This window comes from Macaca mulatta, chromosome 7 (genome assembly GCF_049350105.2).
Source record: "Macaca mulatta isolate MMU2019108-1 chromosome 7, T2T-MMU8v2.0, whole genome shotgun sequence".
NCBI classification, from domain to species: domain Eukaryota; kingdom Metazoa; phylum Chordata; class Mammalia; order Primates; family Cercopithecidae; genus Macaca; species Macaca mulatta.
The window spans coordinates 8683694-8698883 of NC_133412.1; the positions used below are offsets into that span (position 1 = coordinate 8683694).

The 15190-nt window shown below is 40.6% G+C and overlaps 1 protein-coding gene across 13 annotated transcripts in view; it reads left to right on the forward strand.

Annotated features, from left to right (window-relative positions):
- TJP1 (tight junction protein 1) overlaps positions 1–15190 on the forward strand; it is a 272656-nt gene that overhangs the window by 237684 nt on the left and 19782 nt on the right. For all 13 annotated transcript variants that reach the window (XM_015141746.3, XM_028850676.2, XM_015141748.3 and 10 more), the window contains 8 exons: positions 2038–2146; positions 3434–3653; positions 3929–4113; positions 4216–4311; positions 7530–7612; positions 8503–8713; positions 9014–9114; positions 14775–15125. In XM_015141746.3, coding sequence (XP_014997232.2) covers positions 2038–2146; positions 3434–3653; positions 3929–4113; positions 4216–4311; positions 7530–7612; positions 8503–8713; positions 9014–9114; positions 14775–15125 — 1356 coding nt within the window. The remainder of the gene's footprint in view (positions 1–2037; positions 2147–3433; positions 3654–3928; positions 4114–4215; positions 4312–7529; positions 7613–8502; positions 8714–9013; positions 9115–14774; positions 15126–15190) is intronic.

Genomic DNA, 15190 nt, shown 5'->3' on the forward strand with positions numbered 1-15190 from the left:
GTGTCCTGGATTCAGCCCCCGTCTGCTGCAGAATCTTGTAGCTTTGTTCACTTTCTTCTCTTTCTGTCTCCCGTGGTTCTTCATCTGTCTTCCACTGTCTTATTTGTCCTGTTTTGCTGTTGAACTTGTTGAAGGATGTGGTTGAGGCCCTTGCCTGTTTTCTTGTCAGTCATTGTGGTCATATAGTTTTACAGCCTGGCTTCCACCTTCACGACTACTGAAGCTCAGTTTTCAATAAACCATGGCTGAGCTAATGTCATCCTCAAGCCTCATTTTCCTTTATTTTTTAGCAGCGTTTTGACTGTCTTAATCTTTTTTGAAGTACTTTCTTCCTCACATTCCATAATACTGCCATTCTGGTACTCTAATTTTTTTATTCTTTTCCTGCCTTCTTTACTGATACTTTTAAAACTTGGGGAATGTTGGTTATTCTCTGCTTCTCTTGCTATACTGCCTCTTTCTTGGGTTTGGTTGCTCAAGTGAGCAGCTCACGATCAAAATCTTTTCACTCTGAGCGATTTCCTGAGCCCTGTCCTTTGCTCATTAAATCCTCCTCTTTTTCCCTTCAAACTTAGCATGTCAAAAAGTCAAGGCATCATCGTGACTTCAGACCTATTTCCATCTGATCTGATATGGTGATTCTTTCTGAAGATGTTTACATAGTTGTCAATCAAGTTATGTCAAAAACATTTAAATACAACATGTATAATAATGTTCACTATACCAAGGAAATTAAAGAGACCTTTTTTCTTACCTACCTCTTAATCCTGTTTTGAAATAATCAGGGCATACATTTTTTAAATGTGTCTTTTTTTTTTTTTTTTCTTAAGACAGTGCCTCACTGTCACCCAGACTGGAATGCAGCGGTGTGATCATGGCTCACTGCAGCCTTAAACACCTGGGCTCAAACGTTCTTCCCCTCAGCCTCCTGAGTAGCTGGGACCACAGGCATTCACCACCACACCTGGCAAATTTTTGTATTTTTTGTGGAGACAGGGTTTCACCACATGGCCTAGACTGGTCTCAAACTCCTGGGTTCAAGCGATCCACCTACTTTGGCCTCCCAGAGTGCTGGGATTACAGACATGAGTCACTGCGCCTGGCTAAAAAATGTTTCTTAATAGTTCAGTTTTGTTTTGTATCATAAAAGTGGTGCATGTCAGATTTTTTTTGTTTGTGGGCTTTTTGGCTTTTTTTTTTTTTTTTTTTTTTTTTAATCTGGAAAATTTCCAAAAGGTGGAAGAAGAAAACCTGCCTGTAATCCTGCACAGAGTCACTGGTGACATTTTGGTAAGTCCATTTTGGCATTTAGAATCTTCTAATGGAAGTGAACATTTACTTGCAGACACTGAGCCTGCGTTACACAGATGCTGTTACAGGGACGTCACAGCGCAGACTGTCTTTTTAAGCCCATTTTCTTTTGATTTTTCTTCTCAGCAACTTGTAAAAAAGTTATCTTTTTCCATCTAAATTGGTTAAATTTTACAACAGATTAATGTCAGGGCACACTGAATCTGTTTAAATAAATTTATGCCTTCAACTCACTTTATTTACTTTCTGTTTTTTTAAAATTAGAGGGTATTCTTTTCTCCACAGTAAAATAAGTTTTTTCCTCTTAAAGACGTGATATTTTCGGCCGGGGGCGGTGACTCACGCCTGTAATCCCTGCACTTTAGGAGGCCAAGGCGGGCGGATCTCCTAAGGTCAGGCGTTCGAGATCAGCCTGCCCAACATGGCAAAACCCCGTCTCTACTAAAAATATAAAAAAATTAGCTGGCCGTGGTGGTGGGCACCTGTAATCCCAGCTACCCGGGAGGCTGAGGCAGGAGAATCGCGAATCGCTTGAACCTGGGAGGTGGAGGTTGTGGTGAGCCAAGATCGTGCCACTGCACTCCGGCCTGGGCGACAGAGGGAGACTCTGTCTCAAAAAAAAAAAAAAAGTGATATTTTCAAATTAGGTAGACTGAGAGTATCTGTGTATGTTATTTTCATATTCTTAAACAGCCAAGAATGATTTATGAAATCTTATTTTAATAGGTAAACAACGTAGATTTTACAAATATCATAAGAGAAGAAGCCGTCCTTTTCCTGCTTGACCTCCCTAAAGGAGAAGAAGTGACCATATTGGCTCAGAAGAAGAAGGATGGTGAGATGCTGTCAGAAAATGAAGGAGATAAACCTGTGGAGTTTAAGGACTTACAAAGGGATTTATTCCATTTTTTAAAAATAAGTCACTCAAAGTTGAGTGATGAATGAATTTGTTAATCTCAGAGAAAGTTACATATTCTAAGTCATTTAGGGGCACAGAATTTCAGATGATTCTCATTAGCAGAGCATGCTAATAGGACTAACCTTTATAGTATTCTCATTTAAATAAAATGCCGTCCAACCCTATACAAGTGATAGAAAGTGTTGATTGATTAGCCATCAGAACCATACAAAAGTATATGAGAGCAGCTTTCAAATTTTGTGCTGTTTTTTTTTTTTTTTTTTTTTTGAGACAGAGTCTCGCTCTGCCGCCCAGGCTGGAGTGCAGTGGCGTGATCTTGGCTCACTGCAAGCTCCGCCTCCTGGGTTCATGCCATTCTCCTGCCTCAGCCTCCCGAGTAGCTGGGACTACAGGCGCCCGCCACCTCGCCCGGCTAGTTTTTTTGTATTTTTTAGTAGAGACGGGGTTTCACCGTGTCAGCCAGGATGGTCTCGATCTCCTGACCTCGTGATCCGCCCGTCTCGGCCTCCCAAAGTGCTGGGATTACAGGCTTGAGCCACCGCGCCCGGCCTGTGCTGATGTTTCTAAGCAACACACTCAGTTGTTTATTAGCATTAATTCAAGAGAAAACTCCATTTTTTCTGTAATAAAGTAGATACAGTTTTCACTAAGAGCCAGGGTTCTCAGCCTTGGCACTGTTGACATTTTGGACCAAATAATGTGGTTTTAGGGGCTGTCCTGTGTATTGTGGATATTTAGGAGCATTCCTAACCTCTGCTCACTAGATGAGATGCCACTAGCACACACCCCCTACCCTTTCAGTACACAGATGGGACAGTCAGAACTACATATTGGCAAATGTCCAGTGTTGGATGGCGAGGGATAAAATTACCTTTATTTGAGAACTGCTGATTTAGATATGGAAATATCTATAATGTTTGCAGATAAGTTAGATGATATAATAGAAAACAAGCATGTGGCTTTTGACAAGTTACTTGATGTATTTTCTGCATTAGTTTCCTAATCTGCAAAATGGACATACTAAGAGTTTCAGTTCTTACAGTGATGAATACATGAAATAAAATACTTAATACAGTACCCGGCATGTAGTAAGAATTTGTTGGATACTGTTGTTGACATTATCATAGCATCTTTACATAATATACTCTTTGAGATTGTTATCCCACTAAATATTGATAATGTGTTTGTTTTTATTCCTTTTAGTTTATCGTCGCATTGTAGAATCAGATGTAGGAGATTCTTTCTATATTAGAACCCATTTTGAATATGAAAAAGAATCTCCCTATGGACTTAGTTTTAACAAAGGAGAGGTGTTCCGTGTTGTGGATACCTTGTACAATGGAAAACTGGGCTCTTGGCTTGCTATTCGAATTGGCAAAAATCATAAGGAGGTAGAACGAGGCATCATCCCTAATAAGAACAGGTAGGAATGCTTGGATACTTCTCATAGAGTGAATCAAGTAAATGATGATAGATAATTTCAATCCCACTGGGAAATTTTGGTAATGTAAAGAATTATTTTTCATTGTATTCATATCTATAACTGGCTTAGCTTTACAAACTCCTCTTTATTATAACCATTAAGATTTAAACTGCATGTGAACTTCTATCCAGTATTGTACATTTCATTTCATTGTGGGTCTTTTTCCATTTTGCATTTTAAATGCCCTTACTTTAATTTTCTCCTTTCTTGTGTAGAGCTGAGCAGCTGGCCAGTGTACAGTATACACTTCCAAAAACAGCAGGGGGAGACCGGGCTGACTTCTGGAGATTCCGAGGTCTTCGCAGCTCCAAGAGAAATCTTCGAAAAAGCAGAGAGGATTTGTCTGCTCAGCCTGTTCAAACAAAGTTTCCAGCTTATGAAAGAGTGGTTCTTCGAGAAGGTAGTTTATTTTCTACAGACTAACCTAATACCCTTTAACGTCAATATGTTTAAGAAAGAAAAGGTATAAAATATGCTGTTTTTCGTGTGAATTTCTTTCCAGCTGGATTTCTGAGGCCTGTAACCATTTTTGGACCAATAGCTGATGTTGCCAGAGAAAAGCTGGCTAGAGAAGAACCAGATATTTATCAAATTGCAAGTAAGTAGCTTCAGGGCTAACTTAAATGAGGTTGGGAGTTACACCTCTAAAGTGAGTGAGTTCTGATTCACTCAATACAAATAAGACTTTTTGTCAGTGAAAAATTGCAGTTTATCCCATTCTTTTAATTTGGTGAGAAAACCCCAGTGACCATGTCCTTGTTCCACCAATTCTTTTAATGAGAAAAAATCACTGTTTAGGAAACTCTTGGCTTCATATGAAAATTGGGTAACATACAATGTCGTGGAATCCTCACAGTCATGCTCTGAGGTAAGGAGTATAATATCCATGTTACAGTTGAGCAGCCTGAGACTTGGATGGTGATTGTGTGGATCCTTACCAGTTTCTTCAGTCTAAACTTCCTGGTGACCCTCAGTGAACGAGTGACAAGACTCGGCTTTGACCACGACCCTTTCTTGCTCCATTCCAGCTCTTAGAGTCATTAAACTGACAAATAGTTGAAAAGGGTAATAAAACAGTGCTACTGTTATCAGCTGTTATTATTGCAGACATTTATAACAAGATAGTAAGTATAAGTATTGAGGTTGCAGTGCTTTGTTTGCCAAATACGTTTTGCTTACAGATCTTGTTTTATTTACTTTATTTTTTTAGAGACAGAGTCTCACTCTTGCCCAGGCTGGAGTGCAGTGGTTAGATCATTGCTCACTGTAGTCCCAAACTCATGGGTTCAAGCAATCCGCCCACCTCAACCTTCCAAGCAGCTAGGACTACAGGCGTGTGCCAACACGCCTAGCTAGTTTATTATTATTATTATTATTATTATTATTATTATTATTATTTTTGTAGAAACGGGGTCCTCCTTTGTTGTCTAGGCTGACCGTGAGCTCTTGGGCTCAAGTGATCTCTGGCCTTGGCCTCCCCAAGTGCTGGGATTACCGGTATGAGCCACTGCACCCGGTTTTGTTTTATTTTTAAACTGTTTTTGTAATTATAAAAGTGCCATTCTCTGTTTCGAAAACTTGGAAAATTAATTTTTACACATATCACCACCGTATATTTTATTCCATTGTATTTTTTCCACTCTTTTAAGCATATTTTGGCAAAGTTTTATTTATACTGTTTAGAAAAGTTTATATCCTATTTTCCTTTTTCATAGGTAATGGCATATTTTCATTTTATTATTCTGCAATTTTTGGTTCATTTAGCCTTTTTTTATATCGTTTGTTTCAAATTTATATTACTATTACAAAAGATACAGATATCTGTCCATATTTTGTTTGCTTGTTTATGCCCTGCTTTGTTTCCCAAAGGATTTAAATCCTTTGTAGCTGTTCCCATAATTATGATGAAGTTCCTGCTTTCCAGAGACTTGTGCTGGGGATTTTGTTCCCACTGGCACTATATGACCCTCAGTAAGTTGTTGGTTTTTTGTTTGTTTGTTTGTTTGTTTTTTTGAGATGGAGTCTTGCTCTGTCGCCTAGGCCGGAGTGCAGTGGCGCAATCTCAGCTCACTGCAAGCTCTACCTCCTGGGTTCACGCCATTCTCCTGCCTCTGCCTCCCGAGTAGCTGGGACTACAGGCACCTGCCACCACGCCCAGCTAATTATTTTTTTTTTTAAAGTAGAGACGGGGTTTCACCGTGTTAGCCAGGACGGTCTCAATCTCCTGACCTCGTGATCTGCCCGCCTCGGCCTCTCAAAGTGCTGGGATTACAGGTGTGAGCCACTGTGCCCAGCTGACCCTCAGTAACATCTTTAAACTGCACAGTGTTAATTTAAAGAATCAGAACATCATCTTTTCTTTAATACATTGCTTTTCATTTGATTGCCAATTAAATTGAATAAGGATATTTATTTTCTGAACATCAGAAGATTTGCAGACAAATGATTTGAGTAAAATCTGAGCAAGTTAGAAAATGTTTATTTCTATCTTTTTAGTTTATTCAGAAGAGGTTTTGTTTTGTTTTATTTTGTTTTGTTTGAGACAAGGTCTTACTCTGTTGCCCAGGTTGGAGTGCACTGATGTGATCTCAGCTCACTGCAACCTCTGCCTTCTGGGTTCAAGCGATTCTCCTGTCTCAGCCTCCCCTAGTGGCTGGGATTACAGGCACCTCCCACTGCGCCTGGCTAAGTTATCTGTAGATGACATTTCACCTGAAGAAGTTGGTGGTGACCCTTATCCATAACCAAATGTAGGATTTTTAGATTTGGGAAAAGCAAGTATGATGACTTACAAAGCTCTGCCTTAAAGGGTAATACATTGGTTTAATCAGGTTTACTCCACAAAGAGGAATTCAGGTAGCTTAGTTGTATATCTTCTTTGAATCTAATGACAGTCTTTTGAATTGAGGAGTTAGTCACATTTTTTTTCCAGCCAGAATTCCCAGTTGGTCTTTCTTCTTAATTCTCCAGTGTTCACTAGATTTGAAATTCTGCCCTGCTTGCCCATGGTGCTTTGTCTTATGGTAGTCTCATTCTCTAAAACCATTTATCTTGACCATCAGTGTGACTTGTCTTTCCAGATCTCTGCCTTTGTCTGATCTCTGAAACACCAAAGCTCTTCCTTTCCTTTCAAACTTTCCTTGTGACCACAGTCACAAACATTGCTGTGCTCTGAGATGGTGGTTGGAAACCAGTCCAAGCTGCATTTGGCACATTATACACCAGTGAAGACAGGTTGCCAGGATGAAGCCATAGGTTGTCTCACAGTTACAGATGAACAACTCCCTGCCGCTAGGTTCCCCTTCTACTGATGTAACTAAGGTCTCTAACCGAGAACTCCCTAGGCAATCTGCTATAGCACCATTACTGATGGTTGATGGACATGCCAAGGTATTGACCTCTTCAGCCAGTAGTGGCTAGTTAGAGCTTGGCAAAGGAGCAGCCTCCTCAGTTTATCTCAGTGTGCCATACAAGTAATATTTTCTCTGGATGTTACAGTGTGAAAAGGGGTGGGAGGTAGTGCCGTGTTGAGCCATGTTAGAGCCCCAGGCAAAAGAAAACAATGTGCATTCCTATATATTTTTTCTTCTTTAATGGCTAATTTTTTTCCAGACTATTAAAGTAGTTGGAAAAATAGTGAAAAAAAAAATGAGAAGTGTGCATATTAAAACTTACTTTAAGTACTGCATGCATAAGACAGTTTCCACAAACAAAGTACTGTCCAGCCCGGCATATCAGTGGTGGCCAGCAGTTGAGAAACTCTGATCTAACCAATGAAAATTTGATGTCTTATTTTTGTCCTGACATAATGAATAGAGAGTGAACCACGAGACGCTGGAACTGACCAACGTAGCTCTGGCATTATTCGTCTGCATACAATAAAGCAAATCATAGATCAAGTAAGTTATTAAAATTTGGCCTATTTCATTATGTTATTGTGGTTTTGAGTGGGATGGGATTTGGTTAATTTGAAAGTAGAAGGTAGTTTTTCTAAGACTATTACTGACATACTATAAGAAAATTAAGCCCTTACTGAAAAGCATTATAATAATTACTTTCAAGGGAATAGTTACTGTAGGCATCAGAAGATGATTTTTCATTACCAGAAAACAAGTGTATGATGTTTAGATGTAATTAACAGACTGCTTATATATTACATCAGTACAATTCAAGTAGTAGTTTGATATTTACATTCATAAGGAATGTCAGGAACATTAAATTCTTAAACTTATTTTTTTCTAACTGCACACGGATAATACTGTCAGATGGCGGTGTTAGGGCTAAGTCTTAAAAGTGAACTTCATAGAAAGGTTTTTAGAAATTTGGCTAGAAATGGAATTGAATTAACTTAAAATTAGTTTTTTAATATGTGCTCCTGAGACATTAGAATACAATTAAAGATCCGTTACCACTGAAATTTTGTTTGTTTTTGTTTTTGAGGTAGGGTCTTGCTCTGTCACCCAGGCTGGACTGCAGTGGCGTGATCTCGGCTCACTGTAGCCTCCACCTCTCAGGTTCAAGCGATTCTCGTGCCTCAGCCTCTGAAGTAGCTGGGATTACAGGCGTGCACCACCGTGCTTTGCTAGTTTTTGTATTTTTAGTAGAAACAGGGTTTCTCCATACTGCCCAGGCTGGTCTCGAACTCCTGGCCTCAAGTGATTCACCCACCTCGACCTCCCGAAGCACTAGGATTACAGGCATAGCGTGAGCCACCGCACCCAACTGAATGTGATGATTCTTAATGAATGATGTCTTGTGTCTTTGTATATACTTTGCTTTCTTTTTCTAGGACAAACATGCTTTATTAGATGTAACACCAAATGCAGTTGATCGTCTTAACTATGCCCAGTGGTATCCAATTGTTGTATTTCTTAATCCTGATTCTAAGCAAGGAGTAAAAACAATGAGAATGAGGTTATGTCCAGAATCTCGGAAAAGTGCCAGGAAGTTATATGAGCGATCTCATAAACTTCGTAAAAATAATCACCATCTTTTTACAAGTGAGTATGTTAATAAAGGCCTTCTTTCAGCTTACAATGCCTGGGCAACATTAAGTAGGCCAAAATGTTACAGTGTTCAAATACTAAAACTTACACAATCTTTTCTTGGAAAGTTTCCTGTTGTGTTAACAGCTGCTGTTTGGTTAAAAGAAAATATACAGTAGCAAAATAGAAATTTCAGATGTTTGCATCCTCAGATACCATCTTTCAGTAATGACGATTTAGCTGTAAGCAGGGTTGAATTCTTCTGACTTTTGGCAGTGCTCTAACCATAAAACTACATCGTTAATTTATTTTCAGCTACAATTAACTTAAATTCAATGAATGATGGTTGGTATGGTGCACTGAAAGAAGCAATTCAACAGCAGCAAAACCAGCTGGTGTGGGTTTCTGAGGGAAAGGTAAGACATTTCCTGTTACGTTTTTGACTTGTTCAGTAAACTATGTAACTAATCAGAGATGCTTTTGAGGTACCAGTGCTTTCTAATTAGATCAACATTTTGGAGAAATTTAGGGAAAGTTAGCTTTTAGGTTTTTATAATTTGTGTGTAGGGGTTATGAAAGTTGTTTCTGATGGTAAGAGAATTCTTAAATTTTCTCACCTGTTGAATTACCACTACAGTAGGATTGTCTCCTAAAGAATCTCAAATTATAATGAAGAGCAGGTTGAGTTCTGATGCTGCCCCTGTCTGGCTATGAATGACGACTTTGAGCCTGGCTTCAGTTTCCTCCTCTGAAAATGAGGGGATTTGGAGGCCTAGATGAGCATCTCCCAAAGTGCTGTCCTCAGCATTCTCAATTCAGGACTTGCTCTGAGAGAGAAGGCACTGTGAAGGCAAGCAGCAGGTGGGAAATAAACCCTAGACCCCTTCAGGAGTATCCTGGTACCCACTGGCATTGAAAGGCTCTGAGACATCTTAAAGTTAAAAAGCCCACTACATGCATTTCCTCACATTTATTTTTCACTCAACACCTATTAACATTCTTACAACATACTGGGAGATATTGAACAAAGTACTAGATCTTTCTTGGCTTTGAATTTTATTTTCTATATGTCCAAATGGCCAGCTTTAAAATAACTACTTTCTATTGTCAGTCTTTCTGGTTTTATAGCAATCTTTGATGGGAAGGTCTATTTATTTTGTCTGGAGAGTTAATCATTTCCTCCTAGTACATCATTGAAGGAAGCTTTTTTTTTTTTTTTTTTTAATGTCTTTTACCTTTTTCAGATCAGTGCAATAAGTTTTGGTTATTAGGGAAGATTGAGAATATCTCTGGTTTTTATTTTGTTTTTTGTACTTATTGTTGGTTTGGTTTTTGTTGTGTTTTGCCCCCGCATGATCCCTCTCTTCCTCTGCCTGGCTGTGGCTACAGATGGCTCTGAGAGTGCATGCTGCATGCTTAGGACCCCCCGTGTCCCTACCCAGACATACACAGCCTCTGCAAGGAGAGCTATTAACACTGAGAGGCAGTGTCTATTGTTCTCACCTATAGTAAGGTGTCAGAACTATGGTTTTTCTCTTTGTGAACCAGTCTGGGGGATGGACCATGTATATAAGAGCCTAAGACCACTCTGAATAACGTCATCTGTAACTTGATAGGAAAATGAAGGTGGAAACAAACCACACCACTTGACAGGAACATGCTATTACTAATTTCTACTTTTGCAGCACTTGAGGATTGGTAGTCATCTTCATACTGATCTTCTATAGCAACACAATTCTATTAACATCCTTTGTCAGGTCCAATGTTAATAGCTTGCACTAGTGAATTCTTAAAATGAAACTAGTCTATAAATGTTTTCCCAAAATGCACAAAGTATACATGTCTACTACCTGAGAGGCTTTTTTAAATTCCACAAATCTTAATTTTTTATAATTTCTTTTAGTGATATTCTTATCTGCTTTCTTTGCTTGGTTTTAAAATAAAGGTCCAATTTTATAGCTTTTCATGTGAGGAAAAACAGGTTATTATCAGGCTAAACTGATGCATTTTGTAAGGCAGAAAACATTGTTATAACTTAAAGCTTATCTTCCTGTCCCCTTCTTTTCAAGTATATTTCATAGAATAGATTCTTAAACTAAAACCACTTCATTTCACATTGACTTTCCTGAACCAACTATTTTGACCTAATTGCTAGAAAGAGTTCCTTTTTACAAGATCTAACACAGTCTTATATGTTCCCTGCTAAACCAGGAAAAGTCATCCTGAGGCTTTCTTAACATATTTCCAAGTTCAAAGCAACTCATCGTTCTTGCTCACATATGCATTTCAAACCAGGTGCAAAAACTAAGTGGATTGATTAGTTCTAAGTTCTTTTTGCCCAGACTTTCAATATTTCCTTGAGTGGCTACTGGATTATAGTATTCAGAACCCTGGCAAGTTAAAGATTAGAGTAGATAGCAAGAAGACTTTTCTTCTGCAACAGTTGTTACCGAGTTTAGAAGCCATTGAGACTTGTTCAGAGAGATTGTGCTCTAACAGGATAGATCCCTGGATTCCCACTCTCCCCAGCCCAGGCTGGCAGATACTCTCTCGAAAACCGGAGCATGGGGAGACCTGACACACCCTAGTCTTTCTTATCAGGAAGGTCGTGCTCAAGGTCAGAGTCTTAACAAGCCAAGCTTGGGGACTGCATGGAAAGCTCCATTCAGGCAGCTTGACTCCCATGACCATGCTTCTGGCACAGCAGATGTGCAGAGCCACACCACACCTGCTAGGTAATAGCAATACATCTTCCTGGAGGACAAGAGTCTTATGTTTGTCCTTCAGTCCATACTGAAGTGGAAGAAATACTTTCTGATTTCTGGATTCCAGATCCTTCACCTGTCATGACTGAGCACATTGTCTAGGCAGGGTCTTCAGGGAGTGTTCTTTTTAATCCAGGTACTAGTGTCACATTAGTGTCCAGTGATAACCTGTTGATTGCAACTCTGTAGCTTCCTTTCCCTCAAATACTTCTCACTTTCTTTCTGATCTACTCAGAAGACAATCAACATAAACTATTAGAAACTGAGTTCTTAATTACTTACAAAAGAAAAGCATTACTGTATTTTTCCCTCTCCATCCGTTGGATACTGCTTCTATGAAAAATAATAAAGAATTTCTTCTTAATGTGGCAACCACCACGTAGGTGATGATTTCCATTGTGTTTCATAACAGCTTTAAGGGCCAAATGTTTAACAGGTTGTTTTAGTCTACTCTTGAACTGCTGTAAAGAACTACCTGAGACTGGGTAATTTATAAAGAAAAGAGATTTAATTGGCTCACAATTCTGTGGGCTGTACAGGCTTCTGCTTATGGGGAGGCCTCAGGAAACTTATGGCAGACAGTGAAGGGGAAACAAGCATATCTTAATTACATGGTTGGAGCGGGAGGAAGAGAGAGAAGCGGGGAGTGCTGCACACTTTTAAACAGACAGATCTTGGGAGAACTCTTATCACAAGATAGCACTAGGGGGATGGTGCTAAACCATTAGAAACTGCCCTCATGATCCAATCATCCCCTACCAGGCCCCACTCCAACACTGGGAATTATAATTCAACATGAGATTGGGCTGGGGACACAAATCCAAACCATATCATTCTGTCGCTGGTCCCTCCCAAATTTCATGTCCTCCTCACTTTGCAAAATAGAATGGTGCCTTCCCAACAGTGCCCCAAAGTCTTAACTCATTTCAGCATTAACTCAAAAGTTGAAAGTCTCATCTGAGACAAGGCTACTCCCTTCTACCTAGGAGCCTGTAAAATCAAAAACAAGTTAGTTACTTCCAAGAGACAAAGGGGATTTAAGCATTGGGTAAATACTCCCTTTTGAAAAGGGAGAAATCTGCCAAAATGAAGGGCCTCCAGTCCCCATGCAATTCCAAAAGTAAGTAGATTAGTCATCAAATCTTAAAGCTCCAAAATAATCTCCTTTGACTCCTCAGCTCACACCCAGGCTACACTGATGCAAGGGGTGGGCCTCCAAGGCCTTTGAAGCCACGCAGGGCACAGCCCCTGTAGCTGCTTTCATGGACTGGCATTGAGTGCCTGTGGCTTTTCCAGGTGCATGGTGCATGCTGTTGGCAGACCTACCTTTCAGGGTATGGAGGACAATGGCCCTCTTCTCACAGCTCCACTAGGCAGTGCCCCAGTGGGGACTCTGTGTGGGGGCTCCAACCCCACGTTTTCCTTCCACAGTGCCCTAGAGGTTCTCCATGAGGGCTCTGCTCCTGCAGCAGACTTCTGCCTGGACATCCAGGCATTTCCATACATCTCTGAAATCTAGGCAGAGGCTCCCAAGCCTCTACGGTCTGCCTCTTACATCCACAGACTTAGCACCATGTGGAAGCTGCCAAGGCTTAGGGCTTGCACCCTCTGAAGCAACAGCCTTAGCTGTAACTTGGCCCCTTTTGACCATGTCTGGAGCTAGAGCAGCCATAATGCAGAGCACCATGTGCTGAGGCTGCACAGAGCAGCAGGGCCGGGCCTGGCTCACAAAACCATTTTTCCCTTCTAGGCCTCCGGGCTTGAGATGGAGGGGGCTTGAGATGGGAGGGGCTGCCACAAAGGTCTCTGAAATGCCCTGGAGACATTTTCCTCCATTGTCTTGGCTGTTAACATTCTGTCCCTCCTTACTTAGCAAATTTCTGCAGCCAGCTTGAATTCCTCCCCAGAAAATTGGTTTTTATTTTTTACCACATGGCCAGGCTACAAATTTTCCAAACTTTTATGTTCTGCTTCCCTTTTAAATATGAGTTCTAGTTTCAGATAATCTCTTTGTGCACATATATGAACACATGCTGTTAGAAGCAGCCAGGTCGCTTCTTGAATGCTTTGCTGTTTAGAAATTTCTTCCACCAGATACCCTAAATCATCTGTCTCAAGTTCAAAGTTCCACAGATCACTAGAGCAGGGGCACAGTGCCACCAGTCTCTTTGCTAAAGCATAGCAAAAATTAATGACCTTTACTCCGGTTCCCAGTAAGAAGTTCTTCTCTGAGACTTCTACAGCCTGAACTTTATTGTCCATATCACTATCAGCATTTTGGTCAAAACATTTCTACAAGTCTCTAGGAAATTCCAAACTTTCCCTCATTTTTCTGTCTTCTTTTGAGCCCTCCAAACTGTCTCAGCCTTTGCCCATTACCCAGTTCCAAAGCTGCTTCCACATTTTCAGATATCTTCTTGGCAATGTCCTACTTCTCTGGTACCAATTTACTGTATTAGTCCATTCTCACACTGCGATAAAGAACCACCTGAGACTGGGTCATTTATAAAGAAAAGGTTTAATTGGCTCACAGTTCTGCGGGCTGTACAGGCTCCTGCTTCTGGGGAGGCCTCAGGCAACTTGCAGTCATGGTGGAAGGGGAAGGAAGCACATCTTACATGACTGGAGCAGGAGGAAGAGAGTGGGGGAGGTGCTGCCCACTTAAAAAAACATCTTGGGAGAATTCTACCACAAGACAGTGTGAGGGAGATGATGCTAAACCATTAGAAACCACCCCCATGATCCAGTCACCTCCCACCAGGCCCTTCCCTCAACACTGGGGATTACAATTCAACATGAGATTTGGGTGGGAACACGAATGCAAACCATATCAGTTGTTTCCTAAACATAAATATATTAGCTCTTGTTCAACTTTTGAACTGTTGGGTTTGTTTCATAGGTATTCTCCCATGTGCTGTTCTGTCAGTGTGTCCTTGTTTCTGTGAGCTTAGTTTGGTAATTCTCCCTCTTCTCCTTGCTTAAAAGGGCTGAAGAGCTAGTCAGTAGGTTTTATAAATCTGAGCAGTGTCAGGGTTTCTTCGTCGTCTTCCAGGGCTGGGCCCTGGAGTCTGACTTTGTCCTGGCTTACCAGCCACTGTTTCCTTCATCCATGCCCTTCAGATCTCAAGGGGTGCTCTGTGTGTCTGTATGTGTGCTTGTGCAATCTTCTTGACTTTTCCTTACCAGAAGTTTCAAGAAGTAGATGTGACTTCTCCAGAGAAAGATATCCTTTTCAATCTCCCTTATACGATAAAGGCCATCTCTTAAAGAACTACTGAATAAAATTTGTAATTTACTTTTATTTGACCCAGGCGGATGGTGCTACAAGTGATGACCTTGATTTGCATGATGATCGTCTGTCCTACCTGTCAGCTCCAGGTAGTGAATACTCAATGTATAGCACGGACAGTAGACACACTTCTGACTATGAAGACACAGACACAGAAGGCGGGGCCTACACTGATCAAGAACTAGATGAAACTCTTAATGATGAGGTTGGGACTCCACCGGAGTCTGCCATTACACGGTCCTCTGAGCCTGTAAGAGAGGACTCCTCTGGAATGCATCATGAAAACCAAACATATCCTCCTTACTCACCACAAGCGCAGCCACAACCAATTCATAGAATAGACTCCCCTGGATTTAAGCCAGCCTCTCAACAGGTAAGCAGCAAACATTCAACGTTTTGTAGATAGAGGTGCATTATTAAATTTTAGAATGTGGTGAT